This window comes from Salmo salar, chromosome ssa27, assembly GCF_905237065.1.
Source record: "Salmo salar chromosome ssa27, Ssal_v3.1, whole genome shotgun sequence".
Lineage (NCBI taxonomy): Eukaryota > Metazoa > Chordata > Actinopteri > Salmoniformes > Salmonidae > Salmo > Salmo salar.
Window position 1 is genome coordinate 22822501 of NC_059468.1, and position 17942 is coordinate 22840442.

Sequence of the window (17942 nt, forward strand, 5' to 3'; positions counted from 1 at the left end):
CCTGCCATTAAATAGTTACCCAACAAAACAGAATATCAAACATTTAAAGACTTCAGAATAGATCAATCAACCCACCCCATGTCACATGGTCTTATTTCTCTCCTTCCTCCCTGCCCTCCTCTGTCTCCCTTATCGTTTTCATTCTTCACCTCTTCCTACATTTTGCTGCTCACTTTTGTTTCCTTCTTTCTTTCTTTTTCTTTCGCCTTCCTCCGCCCTCCAGGGTAAGATTGTGGCCCAGGGTCGTCTGCTGCTCCAGGACACCTTCCTGGTATCAGACCCCGAGGGAGGAGGAGGGAGGATGAGGGAGAGAAGGGTCTTCCTCTTTGAACAGATTGTCATCTTCAGCGAGCCACTGGACAAGAAGAGAGGCTTCTCCATGCCTGGCTTCCTATACAAGAACAGCATCAAGGTGTCGTCTATAGATCCTATGGAAATGCCTATTTCATTCCAAGCAACGACACAGTTTCTCTCCTTTTCTTTCCCTTCATATTTTTTTTTCTGCGTTTTTCTGCATTGAAAGGCAATGTAAGCGTTGAGTGCTGTATCCATCCCTCAATGTCTTGATGAAGGTGTGTTGAAACTCTTTCTCTCTGTCTCCATTCCTCTCTCTCTCCAGATCGGTTGTCTGGGGTTGGAGGACAGTGTGGACAGTGACCCCTGTAAGTTTGTGTTGACCTCTCGGGTGACCAATAGCAGCGTAGAATCCTTCGTCCTCCACTCCTCCCACCTGGGAGTGCGTCAGGTCTGGACCCTTCAGATCAGCCAGATACTGGAGAGCCAACGCAACTTCCTCAATGGTACACGCACGCTCATAAACCCTTTGCGTAACTCATTCCAAAATAGTCCATTTTGGAATGTTGTGGTTTGTGATGTAGCCAAAATAAATACCGCAAAGATTAATATTTTGTTCAATATCTGTCCCTCTCTTTCTCACTCTCTCTCCAGCTCTGACCTCCCCTATAGAGTACCAGAGGATCCATGTAGGGGCTAGCGAAGGACAATGTCTACCCAGCAGCGGCGCTCCGTCAGTGGGGAGCGTCATGCCCAGTGTGGCCCCTGTTGGAGGTCTACAGGGTGTGCCTCTCACTGGTCCCCTCAGTGTAGGTGGGCCCCTATGTGTAGGTAGTCCCCTCATTGGAGGTGGTCCCCAGGGCGGAGCTGGCTCCTCCAGGAGGCCCTCCAGGATCCCTCAGCCCTCCCGCCTGCCCCAGCCCCTACGACACCCACACCACCCTGGGGCCGCAGACCCAGACGGCCCCAACAAGATGTCAGGTAGGCATAGGCTTTCCCAGTGTTACAGAGGGTGTGTGTGTGTATTGAAATTTCCCTGGTTAAGATGTTTCCCTCCCTTCACTCAGTTTTGCTCACTTGTGATTCAGGTTCCTCCCCTCGTCTCCCTCCTCATTCCTCGCTCCCTCACTCCGTCTCAGCGAACCCGGGGTCGCAGGCTCCAGCGGGGGGGGTGAGGGACACCAGGGAGGCCCAGCATGGGGTGAGGGTCCAGGGGGGCAGCCCCCAGGGCAAGCGCACGTTCTCGGCCTCAACCGACCAGCCCCCTCCCATCCCCTCTATTCACCGGGCCAGTGTGGCCCCCCTCTCTGGGCCCGTGCTTCTTTCCACCCCCACCAAGCCTCGCCCGGGAACCGTCTCCCCCATGGCCTCCCCCATGGCAACTCCCGCCTTTGGGAAAGACGCCCTCCCGCCTCCCCCTCCCAGCCCTGGCCTGAAGTCTGGCTCTGGCTCCTTCTGGAGCTCCATGCCTGGTTCTCCAGCCAGTCGGCCTGGCTCCTTCACCTTCCCAGGGGAGACAGGAGAGACCATGGGGAGGCAGAACCAAAACACATCCCAGATCTCCTCTCAGTCCGCGACAGGCTCCCACAGACACTCCACCCACAGCAAGGAGGCGGACCGCATGAGTACGTGCTCATCCACCAGCGAGCAGTCCACCCAGAGCAACGGGGTAAGAGATGTACCCGCTTCCCAGGCTTCAGTGCGGCCTGGTGCTACTCCTGCTCCTGGTTGACTAATCCAGCACCCGCAGGAGACCTGTCCTGTCTGCTTGTGTCCTACTGCATCCCACTGGAGATGGCTCTACTAAACTGCTACTACATGTTCTACTACTACTGCGCATCTAACGAGTTGACAACTGTACTAAACTACTCTACAACGCACCTCTCTAACCAAGCTTTACCTGCACTCCAAGTAGTAATCCACTACTACTGTATTACTTAGTAGTCCTCTACTATTACTACTACGCGTCTCTTGTCACTGTCTCTAACAACGCTTCACCGCTTTGTAAGCTCTAATGACAACTCTACTAAACTCTACTGAAGACTTTTTCTCCTCTTTTTTTAACTTGGCTTTTATACCACTTCAGTCTTTAACAACGACTCTCATTTCTATTTAACTCTAACAACGCTTCTGACGAGGTGACTGAAACTGAAACTCACCCCTCCTTTTTAACACCTCCACCTGAGTGTGTACATCTTCTCTCCATCTGATTCACTCGTTCTCCGAAGGAGGAGTGGTGCCAGCCTCTTTCTTCTTTCTTTCTCTCTCACGGAGGTGTATAAGTTATGTTGTTAACTGGAAACAGAGTTAAACTGGAGAATGGATGGCTAACAACAGCACTGACATGGAGGTGTATAAGTTATGTTGTTAACTGGAAACAGAGTTAAACTGGAGAATAGATGGCTAACAACAGCACTGACATGGAGGAGGAGGATCTAAAGCTCTACTCAGATAGTATCTCTTTCCTCTTCTCTCTGCTGCTTTTTGTCCTACCTCTTCCCTCTCTACCTAAACAGCGTTGTGAGTGTGAGGTGTGTGTGTGTGTGTGTGTGTGTAGGTCGGTGCGCCATGATAGAATCTGTGTGTTTGGCCTGTTACTGATGAGATGCATCTTAGGGGATTGATCTATGTATGTTCGTGGTTGGGGGGGGGGCGGGGGTGAGTGTGAGTGAGTTTCTTGCAAGTTATTCAACATGCTTACACCACTCCCCCCATCTCCACAGAGTGAAAGCAGCAGCAGCAGTAGTATGTCGACCATGTTGGTGACCCAGGACTACGTGGCCCTAAAGGAGGATGAGATCAGTGTGTCCCAGGGAGAGGTAGTTCAGATCCTGGCCTCTAACCAACAGAACATGTTCCTGGTGTTCCGGGCCGCTACAGAACAGGGCCCTGCCGCCGAGGGCTGGATCCCCGGCTACGTTCTGGGACACACCTCCACCATCATCCCCGACTGCCCAGACGGAACCATCAAGTAAGAGACTGTGGGAAGGATTTTAGTGTGACACCACACAAAATACTGTTAGCCTAAAACTAGGAATTGTGTGGTATAATGAGATATATGTTATTGATTAGTAGTATATCATATACCTTTCAACTTTGTACTCATTTGGGTAAACAGGAAGTCCTCATCCTGGCACACCACCCTGCGCATCCGCAAGAAGTCTGAGAAGAAAGAGGAGGGAAAGAAAGAGAGCAAGCTGGAAAACGGTTACAGGAAGTCCAGAGATGGGCTAACCAATAAGGTTTCTGTAAAGGTAAATCATCATCAATCATTTTTGTCCAATCCTTAATGACCACTAGCCCTACCCGTGATGCCTAGGCAGGCCTACTTATGTAGGTCGGAGAGGCTTGGATTGGTATAAGCAATAGGCTAGGATGAATTTTCACCACATCAGAGAGCTAGGCTGTGCTATTGTTGATGTGTTACTAGTAACCAACCAAGAATATCAGAACTACACAAAACGTACTTCTATGATGTCTGATGTTTGGTTTGCTGTCTGTTTTTTTCAGCTTCTAAATCCCAACTATATCTATGATGGTAAGTCTCATTAGGTAGTCTCAATAAAGATCCCCTCAATATAACACCATTCATATACAGATGACCATTTTCCACGTAGGAACAATAAAGTTAATTGTACAATATTAAATAATATCCAAAGAATGAACAGAAAAACACTTTTAAAAACAAACAAATAAATAACTAAATTAGTAATTAGTAAATAAATGATATGCTCTCACTATGACACAACCCTTGGCACTCTCAGCTGCTCAGTGATGATGTAATTTTACCTTTGACCCTTAGTTCAACCAGAGTTCCTGGTCCCCCTGAGTGACGTGACATGTGACAACGGGGAGAGTGTGACTCTGAGGTGTAAGGTGTGTGGCCGACCCAAAGCTACTGTCACGTGGAGGGGACCTGACCAGACCACCCTGAACAACAATGGACACCACAGCATCGCTTACAGGTACACACAGAGAGAGTGACACACACACACATACAGAGGAACACACACACACACACACACACACACTACACAGAGGTATCACTTGTTTGTGAGACAGTGAAACAATAAGGTTATTGGCTGTTAAAGTGGTGTGTGTGTGTGTGCGTGTGTGCGTGTGTGTGTGTGTGCGTGTGTGTGTGTGTGTGTGTGTGTGTGGTGTGAGACAGTGAGACGGGCGAGGCGACACTGAGGATAGTAGGTGTGTCTTCGGTGGATGACGGTGTTTACACCTGCATCGCCGCTAACGACCTGGGCTCAGTGACATCATCAGCCATCCTCAGAGTGCTAGGTAAGACCACACACATACGTACATACTGGGTTCGATTCCCACGGGGGGGCAGTATTTTAAAAAAAAAGTAATCCAAATGTATGCACTCTACTGTAAGTCGCTCTGGATAAGAGCGTCTGCTAAATGACCAAATGTAAAATGTAATAAATGTCATGTAACGGTAAATGACTTGCATATTTAGGAAAAGTCAAGTACGGAGGGGGGCATGACTTTAAAAATGGCAGACATATTAGAATTTAAAATTCATATTGAGTCAAAATGACTCGGCTCTTCTAACTGTACTATTCCCCCTTTGTGTGTAGCTGTGTCCAGTGACGGGGTCAGGGTGACCTGGAAGGACAACTTTGAGTCCCACTACACTGAGGTGGCAGAGCTGGGCAGGTACAGTACACACACCTCTGTTCTTTTCACCCCTAGGTGTGTGTGTACCCTTGTACATAACTTAAGAGTCTAAGCCCTGTCTAAGCTGGGGGGAGGGGAGGGATACTGCTAAGCTATATAAAACATTTTAAGAAGGTGTCATCGCAAGGATAATGTTGGCATTTGATTTAGAATTTTAAGACCCCTTGAAGTATAAAAAAAATCTACAGTCAACAGTTCAGACACTTATTCATTCAATTTTTTTTTCATTTAAAAAAAAATATATTTTCTACATTGTAAAATAATAGTGAAGACATCAACACTATGAAATAACACATGGAATCATGTAGTAACCAAAAAAGTGTTATATATTTTTCTTCAAAGTAGCCACCTTCTCCCTTGATGACAGCTTTGCACACTCTTGGCATTCTCTCAACCAGCTTCATGAGATAGTCACTTGGAATGCATTTCAATTAACAGGTGTGCCTTGTTAAAAGTTAATTTGTGGAATTTCTTTCCTTCATAATGCGTTTGAGCCAATTAGTTGTGTTGTGACAAGGTAGGGATGGAATACAGAAGATAGCCCTATTTGGTAAAAGACCAAGCCCATATTATGGCAAGAACAGCTCAAATAAGCAAAGAAAAACGACAGTCCATCATGACTTTAAGACATGAAGGTCAGTCAATCTGGAACATTTCAAGAACTTTGAAAGTTTCTTCAAGTGCAGTCACAAAAACCATCAAGCGCTATGATGAAACTGTCTCTCATGAGGACCGCCACAGGAAAGGAAGACCCAGAGTTACTTCTGCTGTAGAGGATAAGTTCATTAGATAGAGTTAACTGCACCTCAGATTGCAGCCCAAATAAATCCAGAGTTCAAGTAACAGACACATCTCAACATCAACTGTTCAGAGGAGACTGCGTGAGTCAGACTTTCATGATCGAATTGCTGCAAAGAAACCACTACTAAAGGACACCAATAATAAGAAGAGACTTGCTTTGGCCAAGAAACACGAGCAATGGACATTAGACCGGTGGAAATCTGTCCTTTGTTCTGATGAGTCACATTTGAGATTTTTGGTTCCAACCGCCTTGTTTACAGATGATCTCCACATGTGTGGTTCCAACCGTGAAGCATGGAGGAGGAGGTGTGATGGTGCTTTGCTGGTGACACTGTCGTGATTTATTTAGAATTCAAGGCACACTTAACCAGCATCGCTACCACAGCATCCCATCTGGTTTACGCTTAGTGGGACTATCATTTGTTTTTCAACAGGACACTGACCCAAAACACACCTCCTGGCTGTAAGGGCTATTTGACCAAGAAGGAGAGTGATGGAGTGCTGCATCAGATGACCTGGCCTCCACAATCACCCGACCTCAACCCAGTTGAGATGGTTTGGGATGAGTTGGGCGGAAAAGCAGCCAACAAGTGCTCAGCATATGTGGGAACTCCTTCCAGACTGTTGGAAAAGCATTCCAGGTGAAGCTGGTTGAGAGAATGCCTAGAGTGTGCAAAGCTGTCATCAAGGCAAAGGGTGGCTACTTTGAAGAATCTCAAACATAAAAGATATTTTGATTTGTTTAACACTTTTTTTGGTTACTACATGATTCCATATGTGTTATTTCATAGTTTTGATGTCTTCACTATTATTCTACAATGTAGAAAATAGTTTTAAAAAATAAAGAAGAATCCTTGAATGAGTAGGTATGTCCAAACTTTTGACTTGTGATGTATATATATTTGATGAAAAAAATATTTTGGGCCTTACTGCTGTTAGACCATACAAACACATTGAATAACAGATTCACTACATGAAACAAAAGATAGTCCCCCAAAAAATCTAAAGGAAGTTTGTTCTGAAGTGTCTGAGAGATATAAGAAAGATCAGGAAAAATGTGTTATTTTTATTGACATGTATTTAACCTCTTATTTAGTGAGAAGACCGATTTTCGGTATGTCTCATAGTCTGACAAACACCGCTCTAGCTCTGTCATCTTTCACCGCAAATGCGGAAGTGTTACATAGATGAATGCGGTGGATTGAGACATATCCAATGCAAAAAAACAAAACCATATCTATAGCTTAAACTGACACATTTTTATATTATGCTAATTTGATTTCCACCGGGCGGGACATCGACCTTAAGGGGATAATGACGTTTCCAATGATAATGATGAAGAGTCAGCCTCTGAAGATGACCACCGTAACCTCTTCTCCTTGCCCCAGGGGCCGGTTCTCTGTGGTCAAGCGTTGTGACCACAAGTCGAGCAAACGCACGGTGGCGGTCAAGCTGGTCAATAAGAAGCTGATGAAGAGAGACCAGGTGACCCAGGAGCTCAGCCTGCTACAGAGACTACAACACACACACCTTGTCAGACTGCTGGACACGTATGAGACCCCCAGCAGCTATGCACTGGTCCTGGAGATGTGAGTTACACACACACACACACACACACACACACACACTAGTGCTGAGTGATTAGTGCTTTTTTTAGGTCAGTTCGATTTTAAAAAAGTTTCACGTTTTTCGATTTCAATATATATATATATATATGTGTATATATATATGTAAAGTATATATATATATATATATATCCCTTCTATATTTTGCCAAGATATATACATACATCTTGGCCATGTGCTGTTATAATCTCCACCCGGCACAGCCAGAAGAGGACTGGCCACCCCTCATAGCCTGGTTCCTCTCTAGGTTTCTTCCTAGGTTTTGGCCTTTCTAGGGAGTTTTTCCTAGCCACCGTGCTTCTACACATGCATTGCTTGCTGTTTGGGGTTTTAGGCTGGGTTTCTGTACAGCACTTTGAGATATCAGCTGATGTAAGAAGGGCTATATAAATACATTTGATTTGATTTGATACACAATCCATGTCTCCATTGTCTCAAGGCTTAAAAATCCTTATTTAACCTGTCTCCTCCCCTTCATCTATACTGATTGAAGTGGATTTAGGTGTCATCAATAAGGAATCATATATTTCACCTGGTCAGTCTATGCCATGGAAGGGCAGGTGTTCTTAATTATTTGTACACATATTACATTTGTTTTATTTGATGACTTTATTATTTCATTCCAAGTCATCATCTCATCTCTATAGAGCTGCTGCCTGTGCTGTCTGACAAAATCACTATTTCAGTAGTTCTTCAATGTACATAAGGCATACTTTATGACTGCTGAATACCAACTATCAATCACTTAGATTGTGTTCAGGTAGAGATACCTCGCGAAGCAACTGCTCTATATCCCTCTCAATCGTACATTCTTCTGTCTCTTCTCCATTTCCATTTTGGTTAACCGCTCAACATAAACACACACACCTGGTAGCACTCCTAGACCTCTTCAGCTACAGATTGGTCCTGGAGATGCGAATACACACACACACACACACACACACACACACACACACACACACACACACACACACACACACGTAGCATTCAACATTCTCACAGATCTGCTTGACCCGTGTACGTGTATGTTTCTCTCTACAGGGTTGACCAGGGTCGTCTCCTGGACTACATAGTGAGCTGGGGGAATCTGACTGAGGAGAAAGTGGCCAGCTACCTACGGAACATCCTAGAAGCTTTACATTACCTACACAACTGTAGGATAGCCCATCTGGACTTAAAGGTACTGTACTGTGGTATTAATCATCTTTCTTTTCAATTCTGTCTCTCCTTTCCATTTCTCTCCTTCATATATTCTTCCTATCTCTATCATTTTAATTTCTCCATTCTCACTTCTATAGCTTCTATTTATACTATCCCATATCTCCCCTCTGTTTTCTCTCACTTTCTCTCCACCTCTCTCTTTTCTAAACCTTCTCTTTATACTCTCTCTCCCTCCTTCTCCTCCCTCTTTCTCTCCTCTCCCCCAGCCTGAGAACCTGCTGGTGTCCCACACCTCGTCCGGCCAGCCCGTGGTCAAACTGACTGACTTCGGGGATGCCGTCCAGCTCAACAGTGCCCACTACATCCACCCTCTCCTGGGAAGCCCAGAGTTTTCCTCCCCCGAGCTGGTCCTGGGGGAGCCGGCCGCCCTGACCTCTGACCTCTGGAGTCTGGGGGTTGTGACCTACGTCCTCCTGAGCGGGGCCTCTCCTTTCCTGGATGAGAGCGTGGAGGAGACATGTCTGAACATCTGTCAGCTAGACTTCAGCTTCCCCCACCACTACTTCAAGGGCGTGACCCAGGGTGCCCGGGAGTTTGTCTGCCTGCTGCTGAGGGCCGACCCGTCCAGGAGGCCTCCGGCTGGGCTATGTCTGCAGGAGCCCTGGGTCCAGGGCCAGGCCAGTTTAGCAGACATCCAGGGACAGGGTAGGGTGGAAGGTGGGTGTCTGGACACGTCTCGCCTAGTGTTGTTCATAGACAGGAGGAAGCACCAGACAGACGCCAAGCCCATCGGAGGGGTACAGAGCTTACTACACAGCCGTCTACAGCCACGGGCCTGAGTGAGGGATGGAGAGAGATGCCCCCTCCCACCACCCTAATAGGAAGAACAGGATGTCCAGTCCCAAACGGACTCCTTGCTACATTCCCACTAGCAGCTTGTGTAGATCTAAGAAGATTTTATAGGTATGAGCAATATTATTTCCACCTAACCTCTCAGAAGACAAGGTGGAGACGGTATTGATAGAACCATATTGCTTAGACCTATCCAAATCCTTTCAGATCTATATGAGGTGACTAGGGTGTAGTGACTAGGGGTTGATTTGGGACTGGGCATCTCAGAGAAGAAAAAGGTGGGGGGGGAAATTAAATTCACTGATGTCATCCTCTTTCAGATATGTTGTGGTTTTAAAGAGTCCTGTGGTCCTTCAACCGATCAAAACATGAGGCCTGTAGGCCTAGAGGTCCTTAGCCAATCAGAGTATTCCCTGAGAGAACACACACTGAGTTCTTAGCCAATCAAAACAAGGATGACAATGTCCTCACCAGTCTACTGCTGCTTGCTTGTTTACACTAAAACTGATTTTCGAAAGAAGAAAAAATCTAAAACAGGAAAAATACTGACAAATCGATGGAGTAACATATTTGTCCTCTATCTTACTGAGAGTCAAACAAACAGAGCTTTCAGAGGAGAGTGTGTTGCCAAGGAAGCTAGTGTTAGCACACATAGCAACCATCCCTTCCCTCTTGTTGCCAGAGAAAGAGAGAGCTGTTTTGTTTTTGTGCTTTTACAATATGTGACTCAGACTTTTGAGACACCCCCTTTCTTAAAGAACCTATGTATAAAGAGAGAGAACATTGTTCACAACTTTTCAAAAAAGTTTTTGAAAAAAACAACAAAAAACTCAAATGAACATTTCAAAAGAAGATTGAACAAAAACGCTCAGCAGTAGAAAGTCGCTACACTACTTTACAGCCCGGAGAGGACTCATCCATTGACTGAGCTCCTCCACTTTGTTGAGATAGTTTTATGTCTAATCAGAGTTTTCCAATTGCTGCGCTTATGTACTTAATCTAAGAAACCTTAATCTAAGTAAAGATAGAGATTCTGCTGACTGCTGCAAAGTCTCAACAACAGAAAATAATGATTTGTTTTGTTTTTGCTTTTACTAGAAAACAGAAATGGTGTTGCGCAGATTTAAGATAATTAAGCCTTACTTTGTATATAGACTCTTAACTGCCTTCTGTCCCTCCCGTTTCAAAATGGCCGCCTGCTTTTAAGGACATTCTTGGGACTAAAGAATCCTGCAAATGAAATGTAGTAGATCACCAATTGGGCGACTGAGCCTGAGTGGCAGCAGAGATGGTCAATCGGATGGAGAGTGAATGAGGAAAAGGAGCAGGAAGACAGAATACTGTAAATGCACTCAATGTATGTTATGTTTCCCCCATTCTTATCATGTGCAATGTTGCGGCTTTAACATTTTATGCAACTATTTATGAAGACATCTGTTGTACATGTAATAAATAGAGATAAAAGCATGTACTTGGTACTGCAAGCTCCGCTGGTAGTAGTCCTCATTATTTGACCTATGACCCTGTTGGGGTGTTAACTTATCACCATAGAATGGACATCCCCATTCAGGTCAATGACGCCATAATGGGTGCTGGTGGCCATTTTGAGTGTCCCCATAGGACATTCGAATCCTATTGGTTATCACTTCCTAGGTAACCTAACCTTCTGGGGTCGCCCTCTACATGGCACCTATCGCTCGATCAATGAATCATTTTTTATTTGTCACTTTTCTTCCTCTCACTTTTTCTTTTTCTATAGAAATTTACTGATATACCAAAGTTGTCCCAGCATTACCTTCCCTGTCCTACGCTATTGTTTTAATGCTATTTTTATTAATTAATGACATTTCACTTTATTTCTAATGTTTTACGCTATGGAACCCTAAAAAGGGTTGTTTACACTTTGTTTGACTGGAAGTTATGGTCTGGTTTTATTCTGGTGTTGCGATAACTTTAGCCAGTCTACAAGGCGATAACGATCTCCACTTTTGGCATGGATCTCTGGAAATGCAGGGGGTTTCTGAACTTCACCTACCTGTTTAATCTAGACCATTGTAGACTACTGTTGAAAAATAGGTAATGTCCACTCACTGATTACTGCTTCTACAAGTGACCTGTGTCAAGTGTTAAAACAAGACTTCTCTCATTCAGCTAGCACTCTCTTCCTGAAGGCTTGTCTTATTGGGAGTTCTCGTGTGCATCCCAAATGGCACCCTATTCCCTTTATAGAGCCCTACCAGGGCCAGGGTCAAAAGTTGTGCATTACAAAGGGAATTGTGCATTACAAAGGGAATAGGATGCCATAGTGTTAATGAGCTGAATTTCAAACCCTTTTTATATGAAGTTATTTATGTAAAAAGAGATCCTATTACAGCTGTTTCTCATGATTGAAATGATTAAGTGGGCTGTGTCAAACACCTGGGCTGCGTCTCAAATAGCACCTTATTCCCCATCCAGTGCACCACTTTAGACCAGGGCCCTATGTTGGAACTAGGTATGAGTTGATATTTGACCTATAGGTGCCTCTAGCTTGCTGTCTAACCTCGTACTAAACCTACTACAGGGCTCTCCAACCCTGTTCCCAGAGAGCTACCGTCCTGTAGGTTTTCGACTACAACCCTGTTCCCAGAGAGCTATCGTCCTGTAGGTTTTCGACTCCAACCCTGTTCCCAGAGAGCTACTGTCCTGTAGGTTTTCGACTCCAACCCTGTTCCCAGAGAGCTATCGTCCAGAGAGCTACAGGACGGTAGCTCTCTGGGAACAGGGTTAGGGTGAAAACCTACAGGACGGTAGCTCTCTGGGAACAGGGTTGGAGTGAAAACCTACAGGACGGTAGCTCTCTGGGAACAGGGTTAGGGTGAAAACCTACAGGACGGTAGCTCTCTGGGAACAGGGTTGGAGTGAAAACCTACAGGACGGTAGCTCTCTGGGAACAGGGTTGGGGTGAAAACCTACAGGACGGTAGCTCTCTGGGAACAGGGTTAGGGTGAAAACCTACAGGACAGTAGCTCTCTGGGAACAGGGTTGGAGACCCTTGCTCTACAACATGCTTACAAACACAACACAACACTGATGAATGATTCTGGTGTATATGATAGATGTCTACAGACATTGTTCCTTTGGGTTGAATGGGGGGTAATTTAGTGGTTTAACCCTAGCCCCAATCTGGACATTAACCATTAGGTTTTGGGAAAATCTGACCCTGCATCATCTCTGAATCAAATGTCCTGTTACCAGATTTGAGTTGATGTCATAGTTTGGGGTAAAAGGTAGTGGAATGTTTTATTAGAACACTATATGGCCAAACAGTCAGTTAGATTTGTCATATAATTAAATGTATTGTTGCCATGTTTGCTGTTAGGGAATTATAGTGCAGGTTTTGAATGGGTCACGGGTGTCTTGAGTAAAAAAATTAAATGTATTTAATTTTTACATTGAAAAAATACTCCAGTCTAAACTTAAATGACCAGGTAGAATGTGTGTAGAAAGGATAGTGAAATAAAAAATATATATAATTTAATCTTTAATTTTTCTTCAATGACAGTATTTTCAATAAAGCTATTAGCCGTGCTAATTTGGTTGATTTTGTGGTCTCAAACCAGCGAGTTTATTAACATTCTTCATCAAGAATGTGGGCAAAATGTTATTATTGACAATGAAAGAGGTGGGAATGTTGTTCCCTTGTCATATAATTGCAACATCTACTATCAACATAGCATTAAAATAGTTTTCCAGATTCTATTTGGGCTATTATTTTTTGCAATGCAAATATTGGGTTGCGACAGACAACCTGGTCCAATTTGGGTATAGTATACAGGTATAGTGAGTCACCTGATAGGAACTTGCTAAATAGGGTAATTTCCTTCTGGCAGAGAGAAAGAGAAAATGCCCATTGACCAGCCCATGCTGTCAGGGAAGTATGTTGATTTATCTAATAGGAACATGCAAAACTGGAATATTTCCTTGAGGGAGGGAGGGACGGACAGGGAGAGAAGTGGCCCATTGTCAGGTCACCTGTACATTCCCATACCATATCATGTCCTTTAATTTATTTGTTAATCCATTTTTTGTAAAGTTGTATAAAGGATGTTGAAACATGGGAATGTGGACTGGGTGTTTTTTTCTGTTTCTTGTCTTTTCTTTGTCCCAATCTCATCCTATTTTATACATTAAATACATGATGATTTTTAAAGGGTTTTATTTCACGTTCTTTTTTATTTTCATTACTTTTGCATGTATATTTCTTTGTACAGAGACCATGAGTGTTTATGCGAATGTATGTAAATATTTTCATTATTTTTGCCATCAGTTATTTGGAAATTAAACATGGAACATACCCACTTGTGCTGTCCTCACTAAAGCCTTGCTAGCATTATCTAGGTTATCTTGCTAGCATTATCTAGGTTATCTTGCTAGCATTATCTAGGTTATCTTGCTAGCATTATCTAGGTTATCTTGCTAGCATTATCTAGGTTTCCATCCAATTGGCGACAGATTTTCATGCAAGTATTCAAAAATCTGCATGAAGAAATATGTTTCCTACCAGTGGTGTATTTCCACCAAATTGACTTGTTTCAGTTTTTTTATCAATACGTGATGACGTAGTGCACACAAAATGTAGTTGTTCGATCAAGTTTTCATATACGGAACAAAAAAAATCTAGAGTTCAATGTGTATCCATCGCATTTTCATCTCTACGGATAGTTTTGGCCAAAAACTGTTGCGTAAAATAGCAAATGTGCCTACTCTGGTCTTGGCACGTGAGCTGTAGCCAACAGCTCGCAGATACAGTACGGGTAGGCTAGTGAGTCGACATGATGAGATTACTTATTTGTCAAAATGGCAATGAAGCATCGATCGTCATGTCACCAGAATAAGACCGTCAATATTTATTGAAAAGGTGTATCAAACTAATCACCGTGCACTTTCATTATCATATGAAGTTCATCATAAGTTATTTCATGTGTAGCCTAATAAACTGCATTATTTCCCGAGTCGTAGTGGGAGGATCACACACCATATCATCGCACGACTCCAATTTACTTAGATTATAATGATTTTTTTTTCACCTTTTATTTAACCAGGTTGGCCAGTTGAGAACAAGTTCTCATTTACAACTGCGACCTGGCCAAGATAAAGCAAAGCAGTGCGACACAAACAACAACACAGAGTTACACATGGAATAAACAAACGTACAGTCAATAACACAATAGAAAAATCTATATGCCATGTGTGCAAATGAGGTAAGATTAGGGAGGTAAGGCAGTAAATAGGCCGTAGTGACGAAATAATATTATGATGGTTATTAAATCAATATTTGCGCATAAAGTAGTTTCCACCTTCTTTACCGCATAATTTATTTTACCCACACAAAAAGATCCCACCATGTCGAACAAATAAATTATCGGTCGGCATTTATAAAGTTGTACCGAATCTTCCTGTTTCATTACAGCTGTCATGATTTTCTTTTTAGATTATATGGCTTTACTCCCATAACAACTGTGGATGGAAACATGGTTATTGAGTACTTTTTTGTTGTTGTAATTTGTACTCTTCAACAGTAAATCTTCCAAGAACCAGGCTAGAAATTGATTTAATTATACAGTTGAAGTCGGAAGTTTACATACACTTAGGTTAGAGTCATTAAAACTTGTTTTTCAACCACTCCACTAATTTCTTGTTAACAAACTATAGTTTTGGCAAGTCGGTTAGGACATCTACTTTGTGCATCACACAAGTAATTTTTCCAACAATTGTTTACAGACAGATTATTTCATTTATAATTCACTGTATCACAATTCCAGTGGGCCAGAAGTTTACATACACTAAATTGACTGTGCCTTTAAACAGCTTGGAAAATTCCAGAAAATTATATCATGGCTTTAGAAGCTTCTGATAGGCTAATTGACATAATTTCAGTCAATTGGAGGTGTACCTGTGGATGTATTTCAAGGCCTACCTTCAAACTCAGTGCCTCTTTGCTTGACATCATGGGAAAATCAAAAGAAATCAGCCAAGACCTCAGAAAAAAAATTGTAGACCTCCACAAGTCTGGTGCGTCCTTGGGTGCAATTTCCAATCTCCTGAAGGTACCACATTCATCTGTACAAACAATAGTACGCAAGTATAAACACAATGGGACCATGCAGCCATCATACCACTCAGGAAGGAGACGCAGTCTGTCTCCTAGAGATTAACATACTTTGGTGCGAAAAGTGCAAATCAATCCCAGAACAACAGCAAAGGACCTTGTGAAGATGCTGGAGGAAACGGATACAAAAGTATCTATATCCACAGTAAAACGAGTCCTATATCAATATAACTTGAAAGGCCGCTCAGCAAGGAAGAAGCCAATGCTCCAAAACCGCCATAAAAAAAGCCAGATAATGGTTGGGAAACTGCACATGGGGACAAAGATCGTACTTTTTGGAGAAATGTCCTCTGCTCTGATAAAATAAAACTGTTTGGCCATAATGATCATCATTATTTTTGGAGGAAAAAGGGGGAGGCTTGCAAGCCGAAGAACACCATCCCAACCGTATAGTACGGGGGTGGCAGCATCATGTTGTGGGGGTGCTTTGCTGCAGGAGGGACTGGTGCACTTCACAAAATAGATGGCATCATGAGGGAGGAAAATTAGGTAGATATATTGAAGCAACATCTCAAGACATCAGTCAGGAAGTTAAAGCCTGGTCGCAAATGGGTCTTCCAAATGGACAATGACCCCAAGCATACTTCCAAAGTTGTGGCAAAATGGCTAAAGGACAACAAAGTCAAGGTATTGGAGTGGCCATCACAAAGCCCTGACTTCAATCCCATAGAAAATGTGTGGGCAGAACTTAAAAAGCGTGTGCGAGCAAGGAGGCCTACAAACCTGACTCAGTTACACCAGCTCTGTCAGGAGGAATGGGCCAAAATTCACCCAACTTATTGTAGGAAGCTTGTGGAAGGCTACAAGGTTTGACCCAAGTTAAACAATTTAAAAGCAATGCTACCAAATACTAATTGAGTGTATGTAAACTTCTGACCCACTGGGAATGTGATGAAAGAAATAAAAGCTCCGATAAATCATTCTCTCTACTATTATTCTGACATTTCACATTCTTAAAATAAAGTGGTGATCCTAACTGACCTAAGACAAGGAATTTTTGCTAGGATTAAATGTCAGGAACTGTGAAAAACTGAGTTTAAATGTATTTGGCTAAGGTGTATGTAAACTTCCGACTTCAACTGTAAGTGTAAAACCAGTGGCGTCATTAGGCCTGGGCTTCTACGGCTTCAGCCCCAGATGTTTTTGGCCCAGCCCCAAACCTTTTTATGGTTAGTCTGATATGTTTCCATAACCACACATCACTTGTGCTATGCAGTATAAAAATATATGTTTTGCTGACACATTTTAATGACAAAAATAAACAATACAATATACTGTGCTATGCAGTAGCAGGCACCCAAGAAGCCCCTGGAGTGATGTGGTGCCTGTTGTGATTGGTTGAGATTTTACAACGCAATGGACCGCTCATCCCTTGACCCCTCCTCCACCCCTAGAGGCAAAACAAAGGGAGCAGGTTGAGGCTGCAGTGAATAAGGTGGAGAGAGCAGAACAGACAGAAAGTCATAGTGCAGCAGCATCAGTAGAGTTAGCAACAGCTACTCTTCCTCAGCATAAGAGTTGACTATTGCTAATAAGCTAGCGTTAGCACTCAGCATCTTTATGCTATTGGGTGTCAGTCAGAGTTATTTAATGGTATATTTAGTGAATGAGCAAGCTAAGGATGTTATAAGTTATGATATTAGGAAAACATTTTATTTCCAGCAAATGTATTTGATGGGTTTTGTTTCTGTAGCTAGCTTGGCTGACTAGCCACTTCGGTAGCTACTGGCTGGCTAGCTAGATGAGACCGAAGAGATTTTTTTACTGAAGCATTTACACTACAAGACCAAAAGTATGTGGACACCTGCTTGTCGAACATCTCATTCGAAAATCATGGGCATTAATATGGAGTTGGTCCCCCCTTTGCTGCCATTGCAGCCTCCACTCTTCTGGGAAGGCTTTCCACTACTTGCTTCCATTCAGCTGCAAGAGCATTAGTGAGGTTGGGTGCTGATGTTGGGCGATTAGGCCAGGTATGCAGTCGGCGTTCCAATTCATCCCGAAGGTTTTCGATGGGGTTGTTCTTAACTGACTTGCCTAGTTAAATAAAGCTTAAAAATAAAAAATACACAAAATAAATACAAAAAACTAAGTCAGGGCTCTGTGCAGGCCAGTCAAGTTCTTCCACACGGATCTCGACAAACCATTTCTGTATGGACCTCGCTTTGTGCATGGGGGCTTTGTCATGCTGAAACAGGAAAGGGCCTTCCCCAAACTGTTGCCACAAAGTTGGAAGCACAGAATGGTCTCTAGAATGTCATTGTATGCTGTAGCATTAAGATTTCCCTTCACAGTTACTTGGAAATGTATGGAGTAGAAAGTACATTATTTTCTTTAGGAATGTAGTGAAGTAAAAGTAAAAG

General features: G+C 43.3%; 1 protein-coding gene across 8 annotated transcripts in view; it reads left to right on the forward strand.

The window, feature by feature from the left end:
* The window catches only part of LOC106588786 (triple functional domain protein), a 109678-nt gene extending 98783 nt beyond the window's left edge, over positions 1-10895 (forward strand). For all 8 annotated transcript variants that reach the window (XM_045709540.1, XM_045709541.1, XM_045709544.1 and 5 more), the window contains 13 exons: positions 224-412; positions 620-800; positions 949-1275; positions 1383-1963; positions 3018-3265; positions 3413-3548; positions 3805-3832; positions 4097-4259; positions 4466-4587; positions 4890-4968; positions 7179-7379; positions 8457-8595; positions 8843-10895. In XM_045709540.1, coding sequence (XP_045565496.1) covers positions 224-412; positions 620-800; positions 949-1275; positions 1383-1963; positions 3018-3265; positions 3413-3548; positions 3805-3832; positions 4097-4259; positions 4466-4587; positions 4890-4968; positions 7179-7379; positions 8457-8595; positions 8843-9415 — 2967 coding nt within the window. In that variant the 3' untranslated portion in view covers positions 9416-10895. The remainder of the gene's footprint in view (positions 1-223; positions 413-619; positions 801-948; positions 1276-1382; positions 1964-3017; positions 3266-3412; positions 3549-3804; positions 3833-4096; positions 4260-4465; positions 4588-4889; positions 4969-7178; positions 7380-8456; positions 8596-8842) is intronic.
* Positions 10896-17942: the final 7047 nt, after the last annotated feature.